The sequence below is a fragment of the Chenopodium album genome, chromosome 10, assembly GCF_948465745.1.
Source record: "Chenopodium album chromosome 10, dcCheAlbu1.1, whole genome shotgun sequence".
NCBI classification, from domain to species: domain Eukaryota; kingdom Viridiplantae; phylum Streptophyta; class Magnoliopsida; order Caryophyllales; family Amaranthaceae; genus Chenopodium; species Chenopodium album.
The window spans coordinates 62,949,048-62,970,258 of NC_137843.1; the positions used below are offsets into that span (position 1 = coordinate 62,949,048).

Sequence of the window (21,211 nt, forward strand, 5' to 3'; positions counted from 1 at the left end):
TCTTTGGGCTAATACTAAGACTGGTCTCGACTATATTCACAATTGTTATGCAACTAGAACAATAGAAGTGTCGTGCTAAAAGTATTAATGTTCAAGAACACACGTAGGGAGTGTTTGTTAGGTGCAAAATATTTTTCAGGAAAATAATTTTCTATTTTCTCAAATATTTTTCTTGTTTAATATTTTTCTCATTTGTGAAAATAAATTGTTGAAGATGGAAAACATTTGCCAAAGAAAGTATAATTACTTTTTTTTTTCCCTCCTTATTCTTTCCTCCTATTTATCCTCACACTTCCACTATCAATGTCTTTTCTCTATAGTTCTCTTGCAAAGAAAAAAAAAAAAAAACTAATTTACAAATCCTTGAAAATATACTTCAAAATCGTTTCATATTCAATAATTTCATGAAAATTAAACCTTTCCTAAATTTCTAAAAAAATTCGTGAATGGCTTTGGACTTTTGGTTGACAACTTGGAAATAATACGAGTATACGACTATAAAATATTTTTCTTCAAAAAAAATACGACTATAAAATATCATGAGCTTTCACCTGTTGGCTTTCTATTATTCTATCCAAAAAATAGTTTATTAAAAAGTATCTCAAGTGACGGAAGCAGTGACAATATAATTCAAAAGCAACAACGATGAATTTATTACGTGCGAAAAAAAATAATTGATCACTCAAAAACAAACACTTTTTAAAAAATAAAAAGTAGTACTCCACTTGTTTTCTCTGTTATTCCTTGGAGTCCAAGAAAATAAGACAGAGGATCATATTAGCTTCAATAATAATAAATCTATATTAATCTATTAAAAGGTGTAACTAACAACGATTCTGTGCCACGTAAACCACGCCATATCATCTACAAGGGGATTCACAACCAACCTCTTATAAGAAGGATGGTTGTTTAACCATATAAGCTAATTATTACTTATGTTATGAACATAAAAATAAATGTATATAATTGATAATTATATAAGGTCAATTTTTTTTTTTTTTTAAAAAAAAAAGATTTAAAAATCAAATACATATAATCACAAGGAAAAATTAAAGTGGCAATGCAACGTCCGGGCTACACACTAGTTGTACTTTGATATCTTTGTCACTTCGCCACAATAAGAAATTAAACGATTTCTCCATATTTATTTTTGTATTTGAAACAAAATAATTATATTCGTATTAATGTATATTTTTAAAATATCCATTTTTTATACGGAGTATTTAAATGATCACATAATCGTCAAAAATGTACTACCTCCGTTACAGGTTATATATGTGCAACGATTTGACATGAAGCAAAGAGGGAAAATGTCTAATCGTTGCACATAACTTGTTACGGAGGTAGTACATTAGCAAACACGCACGACCAAAATGAATGAAATTACTCCGAGGCTTCGTGCTCATTTAAGTTAAAAAGTACTTCATCATTAATTCATTATTGTGCTATGTAAAATTCTTGCAGCGCCTAATTAATTCATTTTTGTATTGTGCTTAATCGGTCCTTGTGAATTTTTATTTTTTATTTTTTTTGTGCTTAGAGATCAGCCACACGGGTGGGTGATGAGAATCGATCCCAAGATCTCTTGGAATCGGGAGGGGAGCTCTAACCACTTGAACTATCCCTCACTCTCGGGCCTTGTGAATTATGATAGTCTAATTAAGATAAATTGTTATATATATACACCCGAATACACAGTACACCTAAGAATATTGTCCATTTATTTTGATGATTATTGATCATTTAATCATCAAATGAGCAAAAAAATTACCCGTGAATACACCATGCATGCATTCAAGTGTATATAATTATTTTCAACCTAGGTGTGCTGGCTTTTCAAGTGTTAGGATAAAAGTGATTGTTTAAAAAATAAACATAGTGGAAAAACCGAAAAAGCAACACTTTATTGTTAGAATAATCACATATGGTCTTCTTCATTTCTTACTGTTTATTGTTAGATATACTCATCCTTGGAGTCCAAGAAAAGAAAATAAACGTAGTGGAAAAACCGAAAAAGCGGCAACACTTTATTTTTGTCACTTAATAGCAACCTTTGCAACCATATACAAGTATATAAATTAGATGTTCCAAGTGTATTAATCCTTAGCCAACCAAACCTTTACATTCTAAGTGTATTACCCTTATTAGCCAACCAATAAAACTAAATAAGATGTTTACTAATATGGGTGACCGAGAAGCACAATTAAGAGCATTTGATGAAACTAAATTAGGAGTTAAAGGAATTGTTGATGCTGGTGTCACTACCATTCCTTCCATCTTCATTCACCCAATTTCTAAACGACTATTACCTCAAAAAACAAGCACTTCTAATGATGCTAGGTTTCAATTTCCAATCATTGATCTTTGCGTGAGCGAAAATGATTTGGATCATAAGAAGAAGGTTGTCGATAAGATTAGAGAAGCCTCGGAAACATGGGGATTTTTTCAAGTTATAAATCATGGGATTCTTGATGAAGTTATGGCGGATACATTGAAAGGTGTAAAAGGGTTTTTTGAGCTAGATGATGAGGTTAAGAAGGGTTATTATTCAAGAGATTATGCCAATAACAAGGTTGCTTATCATAGCAATACTGATCTTTACACCGGGCCTGCAACTAATTGGAGAGACACTATTGCTTGTACAATGGTTCCTAATCCTCCTCACCCCGATGAATTCCCTCCCCCTTGCAGGTTTGTCTCTTCTCATATCTCCTTCGACCTTTTGTATTCATAATTAGTTATCACATTGTTTTATCTTTTAGGGAAACGGTAAGGTATACAACGTAAAAATATCATTTATTATCGAAATATTGTGTTATTATATTCCTTGAGTTTTTTCATCACTTTAAGAATAAAGGCACAATAAAAAAATTATAATTATAGACATTTTAATTATAACGTCATATATCATCATAAATTAAATGAAAATGCAAGGAGATAGTACCAAAGTATTCAAGTCAAGTGATGAAACTTGGAAAGGTGTTGTTTGGGCTATTATCAGAGTCACTTGGGCTGCAACAAACCAATTTATGTGACATTGGTTGTGCCGAAGGCCTAAACGTTGTGGGTCAATATTATCCGGCATGTCCACAACCCGAATTAACAATGGGTACTGCAAAACATGCTGATAGTGTCTTCTTAACTATTTTGTTACAAGATCAAATTGGTGGTCTACAAGTTCTTTATCATGACCATTGGGTTGATGTTCCTCCTACTCCCGGAGCTTTAGTCATTAATATAGGAGATCACTTACAGGTAAACAAGTTTCAAATAATGCATACTACCTCCGTTACACATTATTTGTAACAGTTAGACATTTTTCCTCTCTACTTTATGTTAAATCGTTGCAAATAATATGTAACGGAGGTAGTATTTTGAGATAACAATCAATTGAGTTACGAGTTTAATGCATAGCTTTTATTTTCAGTTGGTATCAAACGATAAATTCAGAAGTGTGGAACACAGAGTACTAGCTAACTACAAAGGACCAAGAGTATCAGTGGCTTCCTTTTTCACCACATTTTATCAAGAGACTTCTACAAAGTTTGGGCCCATCAAAGAACTATTATCAGAAGAAAATCCTCCAAAGTATCGTGAGATTACGGCGAAAAAGTATAATACCTACTTCTTGGAAAAAGGACTTGATGACACCTCTCCCCTCTTACATTTCAGACTTTGATCTACATTAATTTAAGTTCGTGCAAGTAGTCCCTCTGTCCTTTAGAGAGGGATCGAGTATAGATTTCACTACATACATTTTAGTGAACCTTTTTGAATTTCAAAGTTCAATTGGTTTATTTAACTTGTTGGACATAATTATGTTTAGTGATAGTGTACCAGCTTAGTTAGCTTGGACTCCTATGACACATGGGAGTTTGGTTGTGCAAACGTAGACCTCAATATTAGCTTGTTGTTGGACAAACGTAGACCTATCATAGCCAATAGCATTCACCAAGTGGGTGCCTCCTCGAAACCATGGTGATGATGGCTTATAAATGCCCTAATTAATTGAAATGAAATTATTATTATCTCCTTAATTACACCTAATTAATGATATAAAAAAATAAATAAAAAGTAATTAAACATACTCTTTGATAGTTGGTCAACCCTCGATCACATTTTATTGCCACCATTACGGGTTGTTGAGCGATTCCTCGCACGAGGAATTCCTCCCGTAATGGGTAAATTCGCAAATACCCTTACAGTGGAGCAAGGTCTCCGAAAGATTCGAATGGATCCTTTTTATCACGAGATTAGAAGACCCCGTTACGCATGCAATATTGCATAGCGAATGCGGGATCTCCCCCATGTATTTCTATGTTACGGTAACCAACTCATCATAGTTTGGCACAAACTCTTTTCCAATCAACTTCACGTAGGCCTGTATATTGTACAAAAACGAAGCCAATCAGCATTGACCTATAATTAAAAACAAGAATTTATTATTTTTTAGAGCACTTACTATCAATGTTTTACAAACAAATTTCTAATCATCCCATAAAACACTGATGAACAATGAAAAATTACGTAAAACTATATGGTTAATTAACAAATTACGTAAAGATATAATTAATTATATATTTATTTATCGCCAAAAATAATTTTTATATTATTTTTTTGGGTAATTAATTCAATGTAATGTACAAATTAAAAAATGTTTTTAATGCGAACTCTTTAATGTGAAGAATTTAATTATGGTTATATATTGTGGGTTTTGCTTTGTATTTGAAATGAATTTAAGAATATCAATTAAGCATTATTCTGATGTAGTGTTTTCTTGCGTCCCTCCCTTGTTTGTGAGGATGGACAATTATTATGTTTCCATTTTCTCCAATATAATGAACGGAAATTTCATGAAATGCCCCTGATTAATTTTTTTATTCACCAAATACCAATCAAAACTTTCAAATACACCAAATACTCCTGAGTTTAAGAAAAATGTCACCAAATGCCCTTAATGACTAATATGCCACGTGGCAACCTCTAATTTCTATAATTTCTGTTTGTTTTATCAATATTTGTAATTTGTATTACTCCATCCATATTCAACACCATTGGGTTGATGTTCCTCCTACTCCCGGAGCTTTAGTCATTAATATAGGGGATCACTTACAGGTAAATAAGTTAAATGCATAGTTTACGATAGCAATCATTTGAGTTACAAGCTTAATGCATAGTTTTTAATTTCAGTTCGTATCAAACAACACATTCAAAAGTGGGGAACACAGAGTACTTGCTAACTACAAAGGACCAAGAATATTAGTGGCATCCTTTTTCACCACATTTTTCAAGAGACTTCTACAAGGTTTAGGCCCATCAAAGAATCTATAGTTAGTATTTAAAAACACAAATTACAAATCTATACTAAGCCACATGTCACCTAACTTTATATACTAAGCCACATGTCACCTAACTTTATATACTAAGCCACATGTCACCATAATCACTCATATGTGTCACCTAACTTAGGATCTGTTATCTTATGTTGAAAATCAGTTCAGTTCAATTCAGTTCAGCTCGGCTCAGTTCAGTTCAGTTAAGTTTAGTTCAGTTCAGCTCAGCTCCTAATTTCCTTCTCTTATAAAATATTCATTTCAGTTCAGTTCAGTGTTCTGTTCAGTTCAACTCAGTTCAGTTCAGTTCAGTTCAGCTCAGCTCAATTCAGTTCAGTTCAGTTCAGCTGAGTTCAGTCAATGAGAACATGCCCTTAATCCTTTCTTTTTAAATTTTCATTTTAATATAAAAACAAAATATATAAATAATGTTTGAGTCTTTAATATTTATGGATTCTAAAACTTACAAATTTAAGTAAGAAAATTGAGTGTTTCATATTCAATATAATAAATTAAAGTTAAACTAATTAGTGTTAATTACATTAACAATAAAATAGTCTTTTCATCTCCTAAACTTAAATATACCTTAAACCAATGTGTCATTTCATGCCCTACGTATACAATATCTATGTATATATACCTAACTAAATTCCACAACACCGACACTTTTCAAGAAAAATAACCTTAGTAACAATCCGTGCATCGAACGGGTTAAAAGGCTAGTTATTATCAGAAGAAAATCCTCCAAAGTATCATGAGATTACGGCGAAAGAGTATGATACCTACTTCTTGGAAAAAGGACTTGATGGCACCTCTCCCCTCTTACATTTTAGGCTTTGATCTACATTTACTTAAGTTCGTGCAAGTAGTCCATTTGTCCTTTAGAGAGGAATCGAACATATATTTCACTACATACATTTTATGTGAACCTTTTTGAATTTCAAAGTTCAATTGGTTTATTTAACTTGTTGGACGTAGTTATGTTTAATGATAGTAGAAATAAATGTAGGATTACACGTTTTTACCATGGCTTTTTAAGCGTGGATTTTACGTGTAAGTTTATAATTAATATAGAATATTATGGGTGAATAAGAGAGTCATTAGGCTTCCAACTTATTTCATTAAGTTTGTATTTTGATTTTAATAAGTTATTGGTTTGTTGTGGCACAAATTTTAGAAAATTGTTGAGTATGTAGCTCTTTATGCATGATGTTAAACAATGTTATTACGTTTGCCTTTCACTTTATATGTAAACTAGTTATCAGTATCGGCGATATCTTGAGTTTTTAGTTATGATTTGAAATTAGTAACTTTAATAAATAGATTATATTTCAATTAATCTTTTTTTTTATTTAATATTAAATGATATCACTTGACTTGACATATTTTTTCCTTTAGCAATTAAGTAGGTATATGAAATAAAGGTGGGCATCGTGCTGTGCCGTGCCATCGCGGGGCGTGCCTGGCCGTTCATAGGCAGGGCTCGTGCCGGGCCGGCTTCGTGACGGGTCGTGCAGTGTCGTGCCAAATTTTGGCACACCCCAGTCCACGGCACGGCACGGCCCACGTGCAGGCCGTGCTGTGCCAGGCCGGGCCGCAGGCCAACCCGTAAATTTTTAATTTTTAAATTTTTTTATATATGTATATATATAAAACAAAAATCGATATATATATTTTATTTTGAACAACTCAAGTTTACGTAAATAATGTTATTAATTTATGTTTATGTTTTATTTTGAACAACTCGTACCATGCCACGCCGGTGGCAGTGCCATGCCGGGCGGGCCTAGTCGTGTCGGTCCCGTGCCCATCTCTAAATTATGAAACAAGTTGAATCCTTAATTATTAGCACACTTTCCAACATCGCCGTCCTAGCTAGAGTCCTCGTCCCTCAATGCTACCGCCTTGATCAACCGATAGTTGATCTCATAGCAAATACAACGAGTAGTATAAAAACAAAGACATTATATACTCCGTACTATTTACCAAAAAAAAAAAAAAAAAAAAATTGGTTCCACCTTCATCCAAAACCAGCAACAATGGAGAAACCCACTTCAGAAAATCTGATAATGGTAACCCAAGAACCCACAACTGGTATAGCCCAAGTAATAATAAACCGACCCAAATCCCTAAATTCGTTGACCAGATCCATGATGAGATCATTAGCTCAAGCATTCAAATCCCTCGACGCTGATGAATTCGTCAAAGTCATCATCTTGTCGGGTTCGGGTCGGGCCTTCTGTTCTGGGGTTGATCTGACAGCTGCGGAAGACGTATTCAAAGGTGATGTTAAGGATATCGAGGGTGATCCTGTGGCTCAGATGGAGCGTTGTAAGAAGCCTATAATTGGGGCTATTTCTGGGTTTGCTGTTACTGCTGGTTTTGAGATTGCTCTTGCTTGTGATATCATTGTTGCTGCTAAAAACACCAAGTTTATTGATACTCATGCTAGGTAATAATTTTTATTTTTATTTAATTTTTGGGGTGTTTAATGATTTGGGTTTATGTAATTGTTGAGAATTTATTGAATTTTGGAGCATGATTCTTGTTTATGGGAGTTATTTGATATCGGGTTCTGATTATATTGATAGATAAGTATATTGCTAGGAAAAGGGGATCGTTGTTGATCAATTTGTTTATGTCAATGTTTTATTTGCTGATATTTGGACTGTTATAATCTTAAATCTTAATTAATTAATATATCCAGGAATTGTGATTGGGAGCTGTCCGAATGAGCGGAGATAGTGTTGGGTGTATGTAACTCTAGGTATAACAAATTGTGTGGTGGAACTTGCAATTGTCCAACAAATGTGATTTGGGGGCCTTGGGGCTCTCTGAGAACTAAAAAAATAGTCTTGGGTGCACGTAAATTTATGTGCTGCTAGGGAATTGCAAATGTCATTGAAGTAGAAAATTAGGAATGATACATATGTAGAAGCAGAGGGGAAATTACAGTGTAAGTTGGGGCAAATTAGGAGTTACAGAACTAGATATAAGATTGCTGTAATTTCATCCACTAATCAGGCACGTCAATTTTGCTTGAGTTTCCTAGTGAATTTGATTAGGCATTTGATAGGGAAAATCTACTTGCTCAGAATCTAATGATGTTTCAATCACGGTTTAGGAGAGTTTATGCAGAAATTGCTTGTCTACATATCTCTTATAGAGTCGATAACAATCGTGTGGCTCAACTTGCTACACGGGATTAACAATTGTGTAGCTCACTTGTTGCACGGGCTTAGCAAATGCATGACAATATGAACTTTTTTATAAGGAAATGAGTGTGGTTAGTTTCGTGAGGCAAATGCTGTCCAAATTGTTACTATTAATGTAGCCAATAAGATTGTAGTGCCTGAGCAAACTGATGGAGCACAGTGTTAGCCTTGTCCTAGAGAGTTTGATCAATACTATATTAAGCATGAATGTTTATTCAAAGGCCACCTTGTTGGAATAATCCCACTCAATATTTAGTGAACACTGAGAAACAGGCAGAAAGCTAGGGAGACCATTGTAAATTCCGGTGCAACTATAAACGATATACTATAGTCAGGCATACCACAGATAGGCATCCAGATTAGTCCAGAATCAACAAAAGAAGGGTAAAATTAAGAGATAGCTGGGGAAACTGGAATGTGAATTTGCAATTTGTGGATTAGGCCAAGAACAAAACGAGGAAAGTCAACAAGAGGAATTGAAGTGGAATTCATTCTCTAATTTCATTTTGGAAAATAAATGCAGCTAGTCTAGTGATCATAAAGTTAGGGGAGTATGAAAACATGTGGAAAAAATTATGGAAATTAGTTCCAGATTACTTTGAATCTGGCAGATCATGAAATCCCATCATTTCATCAACCAAAATTGCATAGCTCACATGCTTTATGAGTTGTTAAAGTATTCAGATTAGGAATTGGAAGAAAGTGAAACTAAGGGGCCTATTTTCCCTCATTTGGACGTGGAATGAGAGGAAAGAATTTAATAAACCTCTTCCAAACAATGTTAGAAGGACTTCAAAGTTCAAATAATAATACTGCAAGCCTGTTCTTTTCCTCACCTCCCCTTCCTCTATGAATGCCTTGCCAAACACATAATTTTATTGTTTTGTTGTTTCTCCCTCTCCTTGGCCATTATAATTAAGTTGAGGCGAAAAGTCAGTATAATAATCTTAGGTTTTGTCGCTTTTTTTTTTTTTTTTTTTTTTTTGTTGTGTTGCGTGTGTGTTGCAGAAAACTACTATATGCTCTCACTGGAAACATGTCCTTTTATTTGGCTTTAGTTACTAGTGCTTATAATTTTTGTTTTATAATTTGTTCATAGTTTATTCACCATCTATTCATGTGTGCTAATACTGCAGATTTGGTATATTTCCTTCATGGGGACTCTCACAGAAGCTTTCTCGCATTATAGGACCGAATAAAGCTCGTGAAGTGTCACTGTCTGCCACTCCTTTGACTGCAGAGCAGGCTGAAAAATTGGGATTTGTTAATTATGTAGTTGAAGTCGGTGAACTGATGAAAAAAGCTCAGGAAATTGCAGCCTCAATTGCAAAGAACAACCAAGACCTAGTGTTGCAGTATAAATCAGTCATTAATGATGGTCTGAAGCTCAGCTTAGGTGATGCACTTGCACTGGAAAAGGTATTTAACTTATTCGAGCTCATGGGCTTTTTTGTTGATTATGTTTTCTGGTGAGTTCTGGGTAATTAGTTTATGAATTTAATGAGAACCTTGCTTATTAATAGTGTAATTGCATGACTTTCACATCCCCAATGAAGCTATATTGTTCTAGATTGTAATGATAATTAAATTTAGCATGCTTTCTTTCAAAAGGGTATTTCTTGTTAAAGCTTACAATTTTCTTTCCCATTTTAGCTGAAGTTTGAAAAGAGCCAAGTGGTTGTAAGAACTCTACTCTTGTTTTCAGAGTTACTTACCAACTTTTTCCCATATAAATTATAGTGTATGAGATTTTTTTGTTGCTTCTCGTTTTGCATTTGGCTAGTTGTTGGGTAAGTATGCTATCTCCTCAGATCACAGCTAAAGAATCTATTTGATTGTGAGTTGGAGGTCATTGTTTGGATATCATCTGATCAATTGGAGGACTTGAGAATGTGCACATTTTCCCAATTTCGAACTGTGTATTTGTATAGTTTTATATTTGTACCATTTGAACTGTTTATAATTCTAGTAATGAAAGAAGTTGCAGTTACAAACTTACAATGTAGTAATTGTATATTTGTATGTTTGTATCTCATTTTTCTCCAGGAATTTAGATATTTAACTGATGAATCTGTAATGTTTTGTCATGTTCATTTCCAACTGATATGTGTCATTTGCTTAAAACTTACCATGTAGATTATTCTTCTATCTTACAGGCGAGGGCTCATAGTTATTATGATGGAATGACAAAAGAGCAGTTTAAGAAAATGCAGGACTTCATAGCTGGGCGAAATGCAGGACGGTCCAAGCTGTAAAAATGGTATCCTTTCACTTTGTTTTATGTGTTCAGTGATCACTGGAGACAGCCTTTCACCATGTTGTAAATACTAAATACTGTTCTGTGATCACTGGAGACTTCCTTTCACCTTGTTGTCGATCTTGTTCAGTGATCACTCGAGACTTCCTTTCACCTTGATGTCGATCTTGTTCAGTGATCACTGGAGACTCTAAAGTTGCTGCGTATGACATTAAGGTTTCAGATCAATAATCTACATATTGTACCATTTTCACATTAATATTGTAATAGTTTAATAATCTACTGCCTTCATTTCATATTATTTGTAACGATTTGACATAAAGTAGAGAGGAAAACTGTCTAATCGTTGCAAATAATATAAAACGGAGGTAGTATTACAATAAGTTTCTGAAGATATCTAAAAAAGTTGTCTTCTTTTATTTTGTTTTAAATTCTACTCCATACAATTTTAGGATATTCGAAAAAGTTGTCATTTTTTCTTAAAACTTACTCTGTACTAGTTACTATCGTAACAAGTTTGACAACTACTCCGTAATTCTTTACAAATGACAATGTGACTATGGGTTATTATCCATGAATATGATTCTGTGATATTGGAGAAGTATATTGCTTCCTGTAATAGATTTCATTAAAATAGAAAAGTGCAGAGGTGGATCAGCCAAATGATTTTATTTTGTATACTCATTTTATTCATCTTCATCATAAAATGACTATTAAAATCTAAAATAAGCAACAAATTTACGCAAGCTTCGTGGTCACTACTAACTTTACTAATGTGAGTTAGAGTTAGGTCAAAAGTTTCTGCAGATATCACCTACTCTTTTTGTATAAGTTTTTCCCAAATTAGGCTGTTTTTCAACCTTTTTCCCTAAACAGGGATTCACCACTTTAAAACCGTCTACCAAATCCTACTCAGAAAACATTCCAATCATCGTCCATCAACTTTCCAAATCAATATCAACAATTAATACTCTTTAATTTAGTAGCTAAACATTCACTACTACGCACTATTTCTACGCCTAGTTTTTTGTTTTATGAGGTAACAAAAATTAATTATGAAAATTCAAGGTTATTGTAAATTTAGGCCCGGTTCTCTTCACCTTAATTTTGCTGAACTGAAATTATTTTTGCTGAATTGAAATTATTTTTACTGAACTTAAATTAATTTTATTGAATTGAAATTATTTTTGCTGAACTGAAATTATTTTTACTGATTTTCTATTATAATTCTTTTTTAAGAAAACTGAATTTTACAGAACTGAAATTATTTTTACTGAACTGAAATTAATTTTACTGTGAACTTATTTTTACTGAACTGAAATTATTTTTACTGAACTGAACTTATTTTTACTGAACTTATTATTTTTTTTTAAGCTGAATAGAACAGGGCCTTAGTAGCTAAACTTTCACTGCTACGCACTGTATAAACTTATTGTAAATTGCGTTATGAGATGTGATACACACGCAACCTAAAATTAACAAAGTTGTTGCTTTTGGGCAATAACTTTGTAAAAAAGAAATGTTCCACTATATATACCTTTTTTGTTTAGGAAAAATACTATATATACCTAGATTCTAAAAGGAACGGAGATCTAAAATGTAATGAGGTATCTACTTGCTTAAATATTATCTAATATCACTTTATTATATGTAATCCTAGACTATTTTTGTGCAATGCAACCATAAGTGTATACATAATCATTAAATAGACTTACCTAAAATACACCGTAAAAAAAGTTACTAAAATAGCGAGTAAATTTATTTTAAATTTTAATATTGCACTTCTATTCTCGTCTATAACTTTAGCTTTTTAATTTACAAATAAAGTACTCTAGAATACGGAGTAGTACTACTAAAACTATAGTAACATACTAACATACAGTATTATTTAAGTTCAATAAATACGAGTATCAAACAATCTTAGGGTCTGTTCTCTTCGGCTTATTTTTAGTTCAATTTAACTCCAATAAGCTCAGTTTAGTTCTTAATTTCCTTCTTTCATAAAATATTTAGTTCAGTTCAGTTCAACTCTAATAAGGGTCCGTTCTAATAGATTGAAATCAACTGAACTAAAATGAATATTTTATAAGAGAATGAAATTAGGAGCTGAACTGAACCGAACTGAACTAAACCGAAAAATAAACAAAAGAGACCAGGTCCTAAGTTCAGTTCAGTCCAGTCATAACATGCCCTAATATTAGGGCTTGTTCATATTTACTTATTTTCAGTTCAGTTCAGTTCAGTTCAGCTCCAATCAGTTCAGTTTAGTTCATTTCAGTTCAGTTTCAATCAGTTCAGTTCATCTCTTAATTTCCCTCTCTCATAAAATATTCATTTCAGCTTAGTTCAGTTCAGTTCAGTTCAGCTCCAATCAGTTCAGTAAATATGACCAGGCCCTTAGTATGTTCTAAACTCTCGATGTTTTACGTGACACGATTATTTCAAATACGGAGTACAATACAGTACTAAACACATTCATAATTAATGCACTCCGTATAATTTTATCATCATGGTTAAACTTTATCGAATTACGGACTATTAATGTAATCCCCCATATTTTCAATTTAATAATAATGTATTTATTTAGTATTTATTTTACAAATACTTTTATATTTTTCCTATTTTATAAGTATGAATTTTATTTGAGGTAAAGTATTAAGATTTTAATTATTTTCAAACTAAAACTATTAATTTGTGATTAGCCCAAACACTTAATTCCTCTTATTCAAACCCAAATTGCAAGTTCCTACTCCTAATTCTACTTGGGTTAGGAATTTAGGCCCAACTTTTATAAAAAAAAAAAAAAAAACCACCTTAACTTCTCTACTCCTCTTTCACGTGTGATAAAAGAAAAAAAAAAAAGGGAAAACCCTCACTCTCTTCATCCTCCTTCACGACATTCAGCAAGACAAAAAAAAACAAACACCAACCTTGCACCGCTGCCCAGCACCGCCGCGCCGCCCAGCAGCCGCCGCGCCGCCCAGAAGCCTCCCTCCCTCCCTGCAGTTCGCCTTCCTCTCTTCTCCTTCCTCTTATTTCTCTTCCTTTATTCTTGTTATTTTGATTTAAAGATTCAATTTTTTATTTGATTTCAATTATAAAATTATTGTTATTAGGCTTTAATACTATGTATAAATTACAAAAGATTATAAATTTATGGGTTTTAACATGTTTAAATTATTATGTTAATTTTCAGATTTGGGTATGTATGAATTTAGGGTTTAAAGTGTTGATTTTCATGTTTTAAGACTTAATAACGTACTGAACAAATTACCTAATTATTCTATGTTCAAAGTATGTCAAAGTATGATTATTTTGGTTGTATATTAATTTTCAGATTTATTAAAGTTTCAATTTTTATGAACAAGTAGTGTTAATTTCATGTTTTTATGCTTCTAAACCTATAAAATAATTATTGTGGGTATTTTGGGATTAAAAAAGCTTTGAACTTGATATTCTAACTTTAAAAATAATTTTCAGATTTTATACATTTTATTTTGAAGCCTCTAGTTGCATTGAATTGATATATTCTTGGGTTTTTAACACACTAACTTGCTATATAATGACTATTTCAAGCAATTATGCTTATGGGGTTATTTTATATATTTAAAACAAAATTCCAGATTTAATTACCTATTTTAAAGTTGCTGTAATTTGATATAAAACACTATATTTTCATAATTCTAACATGTAAACTTAAAGTTGGGATGTTATATTACTAACTTTGATTTTTGGGGACAATCTAAAGACTTTGTTTTGGTAATTTAAGAGGTTTTAAAGTAGTTTAGTATTGCTGTAATTTTAATTGCTTTGGTATTGATTTATTCCTAATTGTTTGGTTTAGGAGAGGACTTTGTAGAAGGCGACTTCTAGTTTTAAAGTGGCCAACCGGACTTTTTAGGTGCATGTTTAAGGACGGATCGAGAACTTAGTATTATGCATAGGATTGACTGAGTTAAATTGTCTGGTTATACATTGTGAATTTCAAATGATGTGCACGAGTTTATAATGCAAGTATTATTTGTGCTTTATTTATGCAAGGTGCGCTTAAAGGCAAAGATATGTGATTGGTGTAAAGATCAAATTATTACTCGTTCAGGATTATGTAAAAAGGATGAGTAAAGGAGAAATTCAAGTCTTGTAAGACGAGATTAAGGTTTTGGGGTGCCTTATGCACTCAAGGTGTTTATACACCGAGGTAGTAATGGAATAAATAATAAATGTTGCTTGCCACTAATAAATCAAGAATTGAAATTGAAAAGTTGTTTTACTTGATTGAATTGATATTGGATTGATTGTATTGTTATGCATATGAGTCATCACCAAGTTTAAACCTGTAAATCACGTAAAGTGCAAGATGGATGAGCAATAAAACTCTGGATTGGTGCACTTCTGGAGTAATGACAATCAGGGGTTGGGGTACATGGGGTATTAGCCGTGTACTTTTCTCGAGGTCGTCTGATCTACGAGTCTCTTCTTTCAAATATTATTTTTCTAAAACTAGGAGTTAGGTGAGATCTCATACTAACTACGGTCACGGACTCACGCCCGTGGTCGTTGGATGTTTATTGATGTTTCCGAAAGAAGGCATGGGGTTTCTCTTTATTGATGTTCCAAATGGGACATGGGTTGGACAACCTTGTCTATTGCTAAATCCAATGAAATAAATAAACGAGTCAGTTAATGTTTAGGGTAAAAATACCCCAGGTACGTGGCCCAATCTCATAGTGACACGTGGCCCAGTTAAAAGGCGACACGTGGCCCTATGAGAGTGAGACACGTGTCCACACGTCAGGGTGACACATGTCAGCCATCTCTAAACGCCATAATACAACATCGGAAAGAGAAAAAGGCCCTGATGACCTCAGGCCCAAACCCCGAGAAACCCTTGAGAGCCGTAAAACGGCGCCCCCCATGACATGTGGCAACCTCTGATTGCGCAGCCAATCATGTCACGAAATTCCAGGGCATAAACCCTAGAGGGGTACATGTTCCCACCCCTATAAATACCCCAATCATTTATGATGGGAGGGGTGGATTGTGACATAACGAAAATATAGAGCATTAAAGAGCTCCAACTTCTCTCTACTTTCTCTCTCTAGCTTTTCCGATTTCTGATCTCTAACTTGATCGTCGGAGGCGAATATTCCGATAAACGGAATATTCGTTGTTTTGCAGGTGTCCACGTCTCGGTGCCAGGAAAACGTGACCAGTATCCGAGGAGTTCACAAAAAACCCCGAAACATTTGGCGCCGTCTATGGGGATACTCGTCCGTTATGGCACTAGATGGTCAGACACCTAATACTGGTCCTCGCCCAGGCGAGGACGGATATGTAGAAGACATACGTACTACCATACATTCAAGCAATCCTTTGACTGCCATTTGAAGAGGCCGAACAACCTCCTGTCACCCCAGCTACCCTAATGGCCGAGCTTACTAAGCTCCGCAAGGAGTTGGCGGCTACCCAGCAAAAGGGGAGAGGAGGCACTTCCAAGAAAGCCAACAACAAGACCAACGCAACTAATGCTGGTAACACCCCATTCCGCCGTCCGCATGGAAGGTCTCCCCGAGTCCCACGGACCAACTTCTCTAGCCTGCTGGCGAAAACACAGTCGGCTGGGGGGAGGGGCAGACAGCCGACAAGAGTTGAGACTGAGCCGTCACAGCGTTTCAAAGACGCAAGGGATTACATTCGGCACAGGCAAAGGGAGAGGGCCGCATACTCTGACACGGCCTCTACCCCAACCATGCCGGATGAAGTCTCCAACCAATCCTTCTCCCAATACACCAACACGGCCGTTTCCAGCAGGAGTCAAGCTGCTCATACTAACACTCCCGTTCCAGTTCAGCCATTACAATATCAGCCCCCTCAAGTAATCAATGGGTTGATACAGCCAACTCCCCAAGTCTTTGGGCAATATGGGCCGTATGGTCAGATGTTCGGCCAAGCTCCCTACCTGGCTAGAACGTCCGCTCAGCCTCAGCCCATCGATTGGCAAATACGTTTGTTGAATTTGGGAGATAAGCCGCCTCCGTTTTCGCAAGACATACTAGCGTCTCCTCAACCAGCAAAAGTGAAGAGTGTACTAGTGGGTGCCTATGATGGTACGGGCAACCCAGAGGAACACATTACTTCGTACAGGAACTTGATGTACTTGCAAAGTGTAGATGATGCTACATGGTGTAGATGCTTCCCGGCCACTCTCAAAGGGGTGGCCCAGGATTGGTTTAACAGCCTTCCAGCCGGATGCATCAATGGTTTTACCACCCTCAGTTTGTTGTTTGTGGAAAACTTCTCATACAACATCCCACCAAGAAAGACAAGTCTCAACTTGGCCACAATTGTCCAAGGAAAGAATGAAGGACTACGCTCGTATGTCCAAAGATTTAACCAAGAAAAAGCCTAAATTCATAATCTTCCGGACGAAATGGCTTACTCAGAATTTCTCCGGGGATTAAGGCATAATGGTTTTAAGTTTGATTTGGTAAGAAAAAAGATTCGGTCATACGCAGGTGTATTGCGGGAAGCCGAAGCCTATATTGAGGCCGCGGACTTTTGTTCGCTCACCAAATCAGAACAGCCGGCCAAGGGGGCTGAGAAGAAGCAATCTTCTCAGCAAGACTCGGTCGGCCGAAAGAGGGAAGGAAATAAAAGAAAAGAAACCTAGGTGGCTGATGACAAGCAACCCAAGTCAAAGAAAAGCAAGACGTACGAGCCCCAGTATGAGTTCAACAAGGATGGCTACTCCATTTTGATGGAGATAAAAGACAAGTTTGAGTTTGAGAAGCCTCAGCCTTTGAGAGGCTCGGCCCAGTACAGAAACAAGAACAAGTATTGTCATTACCACAAGGATGTAGGTCATGACACGAACGAGTGTATCAATCTGAAGAGGCTGTTGGATAAGTTGGCCAACAAGGGTCTGCTGAAACCCTATGTGACCAAGTCCAAATTCACCTTCAAACGGACAGACAACACGTTCGAGAAAAAGCAACAAAGTGATAAGAAAAATGACAGGGAAGATGATGGGAATAGCACTGATTCAGGTTTTGTTGCCGTGATATCAGGAGGCTTTGCTTCAGGCGGCCCAACCATGAAAGGAATCAAGCAGGACGCTCGAAACCTGTCAAATGTGATGCAAACGGACGCCGTCAAGGCCGAGCCATTTCCTGAAGTGATCATAAGTGAGGCTGACCGTGGAGAGGTCAGGGCTTTGCACAATGATCCCATGGTCTTTGTAATGAAGATAGCGAATTTGGAGGTGGGACGAATATTGATTGATACGGGGAGTTCGGCCGATATTATCAGCCTCTCTGCTTTGAGGAATTTACGCTTCCCAGAAGATGCTCTCCAAGATATAACTCACCCCTTAGTAGGATTTGTGGGGAATATCATTCATCCAGTCGGACGGATTGACCTTCCCATCCGTTTCGGGCAGAAGGGAGAAGGAAGAGACATGGTCGTCCGTTTCCTTGTGGTAAAAGAGTTAACCGGGTACAATGTCATCCTTGGTCGCCCCACTCTCAATGCAGCCAAGGCGGTCATAGTCCCCCACTTGATGTTGCTGAAGTTTGAAAGGTCGGACGGAAAAATTGGGACAATTCAAGGAAGTCAGAAAATGGCTAAGGAATGTAATCAGCTGGCCGTGAAGCCAACAGCACGCGGCCCAAAATTGTCCGAGCCTAAGGAAGAAGGAACCTCACTCCCAGCATACCAGGTCGGCCAGAAGCGTAAGGCGGCCAGGGCAGAAGAAGCCTAGCAATTAATGACTGTCGGCCGGCCAGATGAGCTGAGGCCCCAGCCGGCCGGCAGCCACCAGGATATAGTGCTTGACTCCAACCACCCAGAACGGACAGTTAGTGTTGGCACTATAGCCTTGGGATTGCTTGGGGATGAGTTAGTCCAGCTGTTAAGAGAATTCAAAGATGTGTTTGCGTTTGAAGTTGGTGAAATGCCAGGAATAAGTCCTGACCTGGCCGTGCACAAGTTGGCCGTGAATCCTCTGATAAAGCCTGTCCGCCAGAAGAAGAGGAATCACGGAGAAGAGAGGAATCAGGCGGCCGCAGCCGAGGTGAAAAAGCTGCTGGACGCCGGTTTCATTCGGCAATGCTTTTACCCAGATTGGGTGGCCAATGTAGTTCTTGTGAAAAAGCCGAATGGGACTTGGAGGATGTGCGTGGATTACACGGACTTGAACAAGGTGTGTCCTAAGGATAGCTTCCCCTTGCCTAAGATTGACCGTTTGGTTGAATCTACGGCCGGACACGCCCTAATGAGTTTCATGGACGCATACTCCGGATTCCATCAAATCCCTTTGTGGGAAGAAGATCAAGAGAAAACAGCGTTTGTGACCGAGCAGGGGTTGTACTGTTACAAAGTTATGCCATTCGGCCTCAAGAACGCCCTTGCTACATTTCAGAGGCTTGTTAATACAGTCTTTAGGGACCAGCTTGGCCGAAACATGGAGGCATACATTGATGACATGATTGTCAAGTCAAAAGAGCCGGCCCACCATCTCAAGGATCTACGAGAAACGTTCACCGAACTCAGGCGGCATAAGATGATGTTAAATCCAAAGAAGTGTGTATTTGGTGTTGAGTCCGGCAAGTTTCTCGGATTTTTGAGTGATCAACGTGGAATTGAGGCCAACCCTGAAAAAATTCAAGCCGTCCTTGACATGAAGTCTCCGAGAACAATCAAGGAAGTGCAAAGACTGACCGGCTGTTTAGCAGCCCTTGGAAGATTTTTGTCAAGGTTAGGGGATAAGTGTCGTTACTTTTTTCAAACCATTAAGAAGAAAGCCATGTTCGAGTGGACAGAGGAGGCCGAGGAAGCATTCGTACAGTTGCAGAGTCACTTGCATACATTGCCTCGCCTCGTCAGTCCGCTCAGGAATGAGAAGCTATACATCTATCTTGCCATCTCTGAACACTCTCTAAGTGCCGTCCTTCTTGCTGAAAGGGACGGCCATCAGGTCCCGGTGTATTTTATCAGCCATGTACTTCATAATGCTGAGCTTAAGTACCCCCCAATTGAAAAATTTGTCCTGGCCTTATACATGACATCAAAGAAGCTGCGGTCGTATTTTTTGGCACATTCAATTGTGGTCTATACAGACCAACCCTTGAAGAAGCCGTTCTCAACATTAGAGGCAAGTGGCCGCATGCTCAAGTGGGCCTTGGAGCTCAGAGGTTTTGACCTTATGTTTGAACCAAGGAAGGCAATCAAGGGGCAAGCTTTTGCGGATTTTTTGGCTGAAATGATACGGCCTGATCTACAGCCGGCCGGGGACCAGGTCTGGAAAGTGTTTGTGGATGGTAGTGCAACAGCGACCGGGTGTGGCGTTGGTATTAAATGTGAATCTCCTGAGGGAGACAAGTATGAGTACGCGCTGAGATTCCAGTTCCAAGCGTCAAACAATGAAGCTGAGTACGAAGCATTGTTGGCCGGCCTAAGGATGTGTAAAGCGGCCGGGGCAACCAAAGTCGAAGTATGCTTGGACTCCCGGCTAATAGTTCACCAAGTCAATGGTGGCTTCGAAGCCAGGGAGCCGGCCATGATGAAGTACATGCAGCTAGTAAAAGATGAGGCCGAGAGCCTAGAACATTTCTCTCTCAGACAAGTTCCTCGTTCAGAGAATCATCAAGCGGACGCCCTCTCCAAATTGGCTTCCTCGGCATCATGTGATACTCCAAGATCAGTGTATTGGGAAGTAAAGGAGAAAAGGAGCATTGATGCCGAGCCCGTTCAGATAATAGATAGAAGCTCAACATGGATGGATGGAATTATTTCCTACTTAAGGGATGGAATACTTCCGGACGATCCAAAAGAGAGTTGGCTAATGAAGAGGAGAGCGGCCTGGTTCGAAATGAAGGATGAGGAACTATTCAAAAGAGCCTTTGTGAAGCCTTACCTTAAGTGTATAACTCCTGAAAGAGGGCATGAAGTGTTGGACGACCTTCATCAGGGACATTGTGGCTCACATATTGGAGGACGAGCCTTAGCTGAAAAAGCGACACATTTGGGATACTACTGGCCGAGCTTGAATTCGGACGCCATGAAAATGGTGAAAAAATGTGACAAGTGCCAGAGATTTTCAACCCTTATTCATCGTCCAGCAAATAGTCTATCAGCCATCAGTAGTCCGCTTCCTTTTGCTAAATGGGGAATGGACATTTTGGGGTCGTATACTCCTGCATCCGGCCAGAGACGATATGTACTAGTGGCAGTAGACTACTTCACTAAATGGGTTGAAGCTGAGGCCGTCCGGGGCATTAAATGGACGGATGTGTCAGCCTTCATTTGGAAGAGCATAATCACTCGGTATGGGGTACCTCAGTCAATGGTGTTCGACAATGGACCCCAGTTTGAGACACGTCAACTCAAGGAATGGTTGGGAGACCAAG

At 37.1% G+C, this 21,211-nt stretch overlaps 2 protein-coding genes across 2 annotated transcripts; both read left to right on the forward strand.

Annotated features, from left to right (window-relative positions):
- The first annotated feature begins 1,928 nt into the window (after nt 1-1,928).
- Nucleotides 1,929-4,037, forward strand: LOC145564591 (1-aminocyclopropane-1-carboxylate oxidase homolog 1-like). The gene is made up of 3 exons (XM_081624867.1): nt 1,929-2,695; nt 2,938-3,255; nt 3,428-4,037. The coding sequence occupies exons 1-3, from the start codon at nt 2,171-2,173 to the stop codon at nt 3,677-3,679; spliced, it is 1,095 nt and encodes a 364-aa protein (XP_081480993.1). The 5' UTR covers nt 1,929-2,170; the 3' UTR covers nt 3,680-4,037.
- Nucleotides 4,038-7,300: 3,263 nt separating this feature from the next.
- LOC145562887 (putative enoyl-CoA hydratase 1, peroxisomal) lies at nt 7,301-11,236 on the forward strand. Its single transcript, XM_081623306.1, has 3 exons — nt 7,301-7,785; nt 9,685-9,967; nt 10,705-11,236. The coding sequence occupies exons 1-3, from the start codon at nt 7,373-7,375 to the stop codon at nt 10,801-10,803; spliced, it is 795 nt and encodes a 264-aa protein (XP_081479432.1). The 5' UTR covers nt 7,301-7,372; the 3' UTR covers nt 10,804-11,236.
- The last annotated feature ends 9,975 nt before the right edge of the window (nt 11,237-21,211 follow it).

What these genes read in the sequence shown, in the direction of transcription:
- LOC145564591 (XM_081624867.1), top strand. Translation starts at nt 2,171, where the DNA reads ATGTTTACTAATATGGGTGACCGAGAAGCACAATTAAGAGCATTTGAT. An exon ending in TCCCTCCCCCTTGCAGGTTT is followed by an intron (nt 2,696 to 2,937) that starts GTCTCTTCTCAT and finishes AAATGCAAGGAG; the next exon opens with ATAGTACCAAAGTATTCAAG. An exon ending in ATATAGGAGATCACTTACAG is followed by an intron (nt 3,256 to 3,427) that starts GTAAACAAGTTT and finishes TTTTATTTTCAG; the next exon opens with TTGGTATCAAACGATAAATT.
- LOC145562887 (XM_081623306.1), top strand. Translation starts at nt 7,373, where the DNA reads ATGGAGAAACCCACTTCAGAAAATCTGATAATGGTAACCCAAGAACCC. An exon ending in TTTATTGATACTCATGCTAG is followed by an intron (nt 7,786 to 9,684) that starts GTAATAATTTTT and finishes CTAATACTGCAG; the next exon opens with ATTTGGTATATTTCCTTCAT. An exon ending in ATGCACTTGCACTGGAAAAG is followed by an intron (nt 9,968 to 10,704) that starts GTATTTAACTTA and finishes TCTATCTTACAG; the next exon opens with GCGAGGGCTCATAGTTATTA.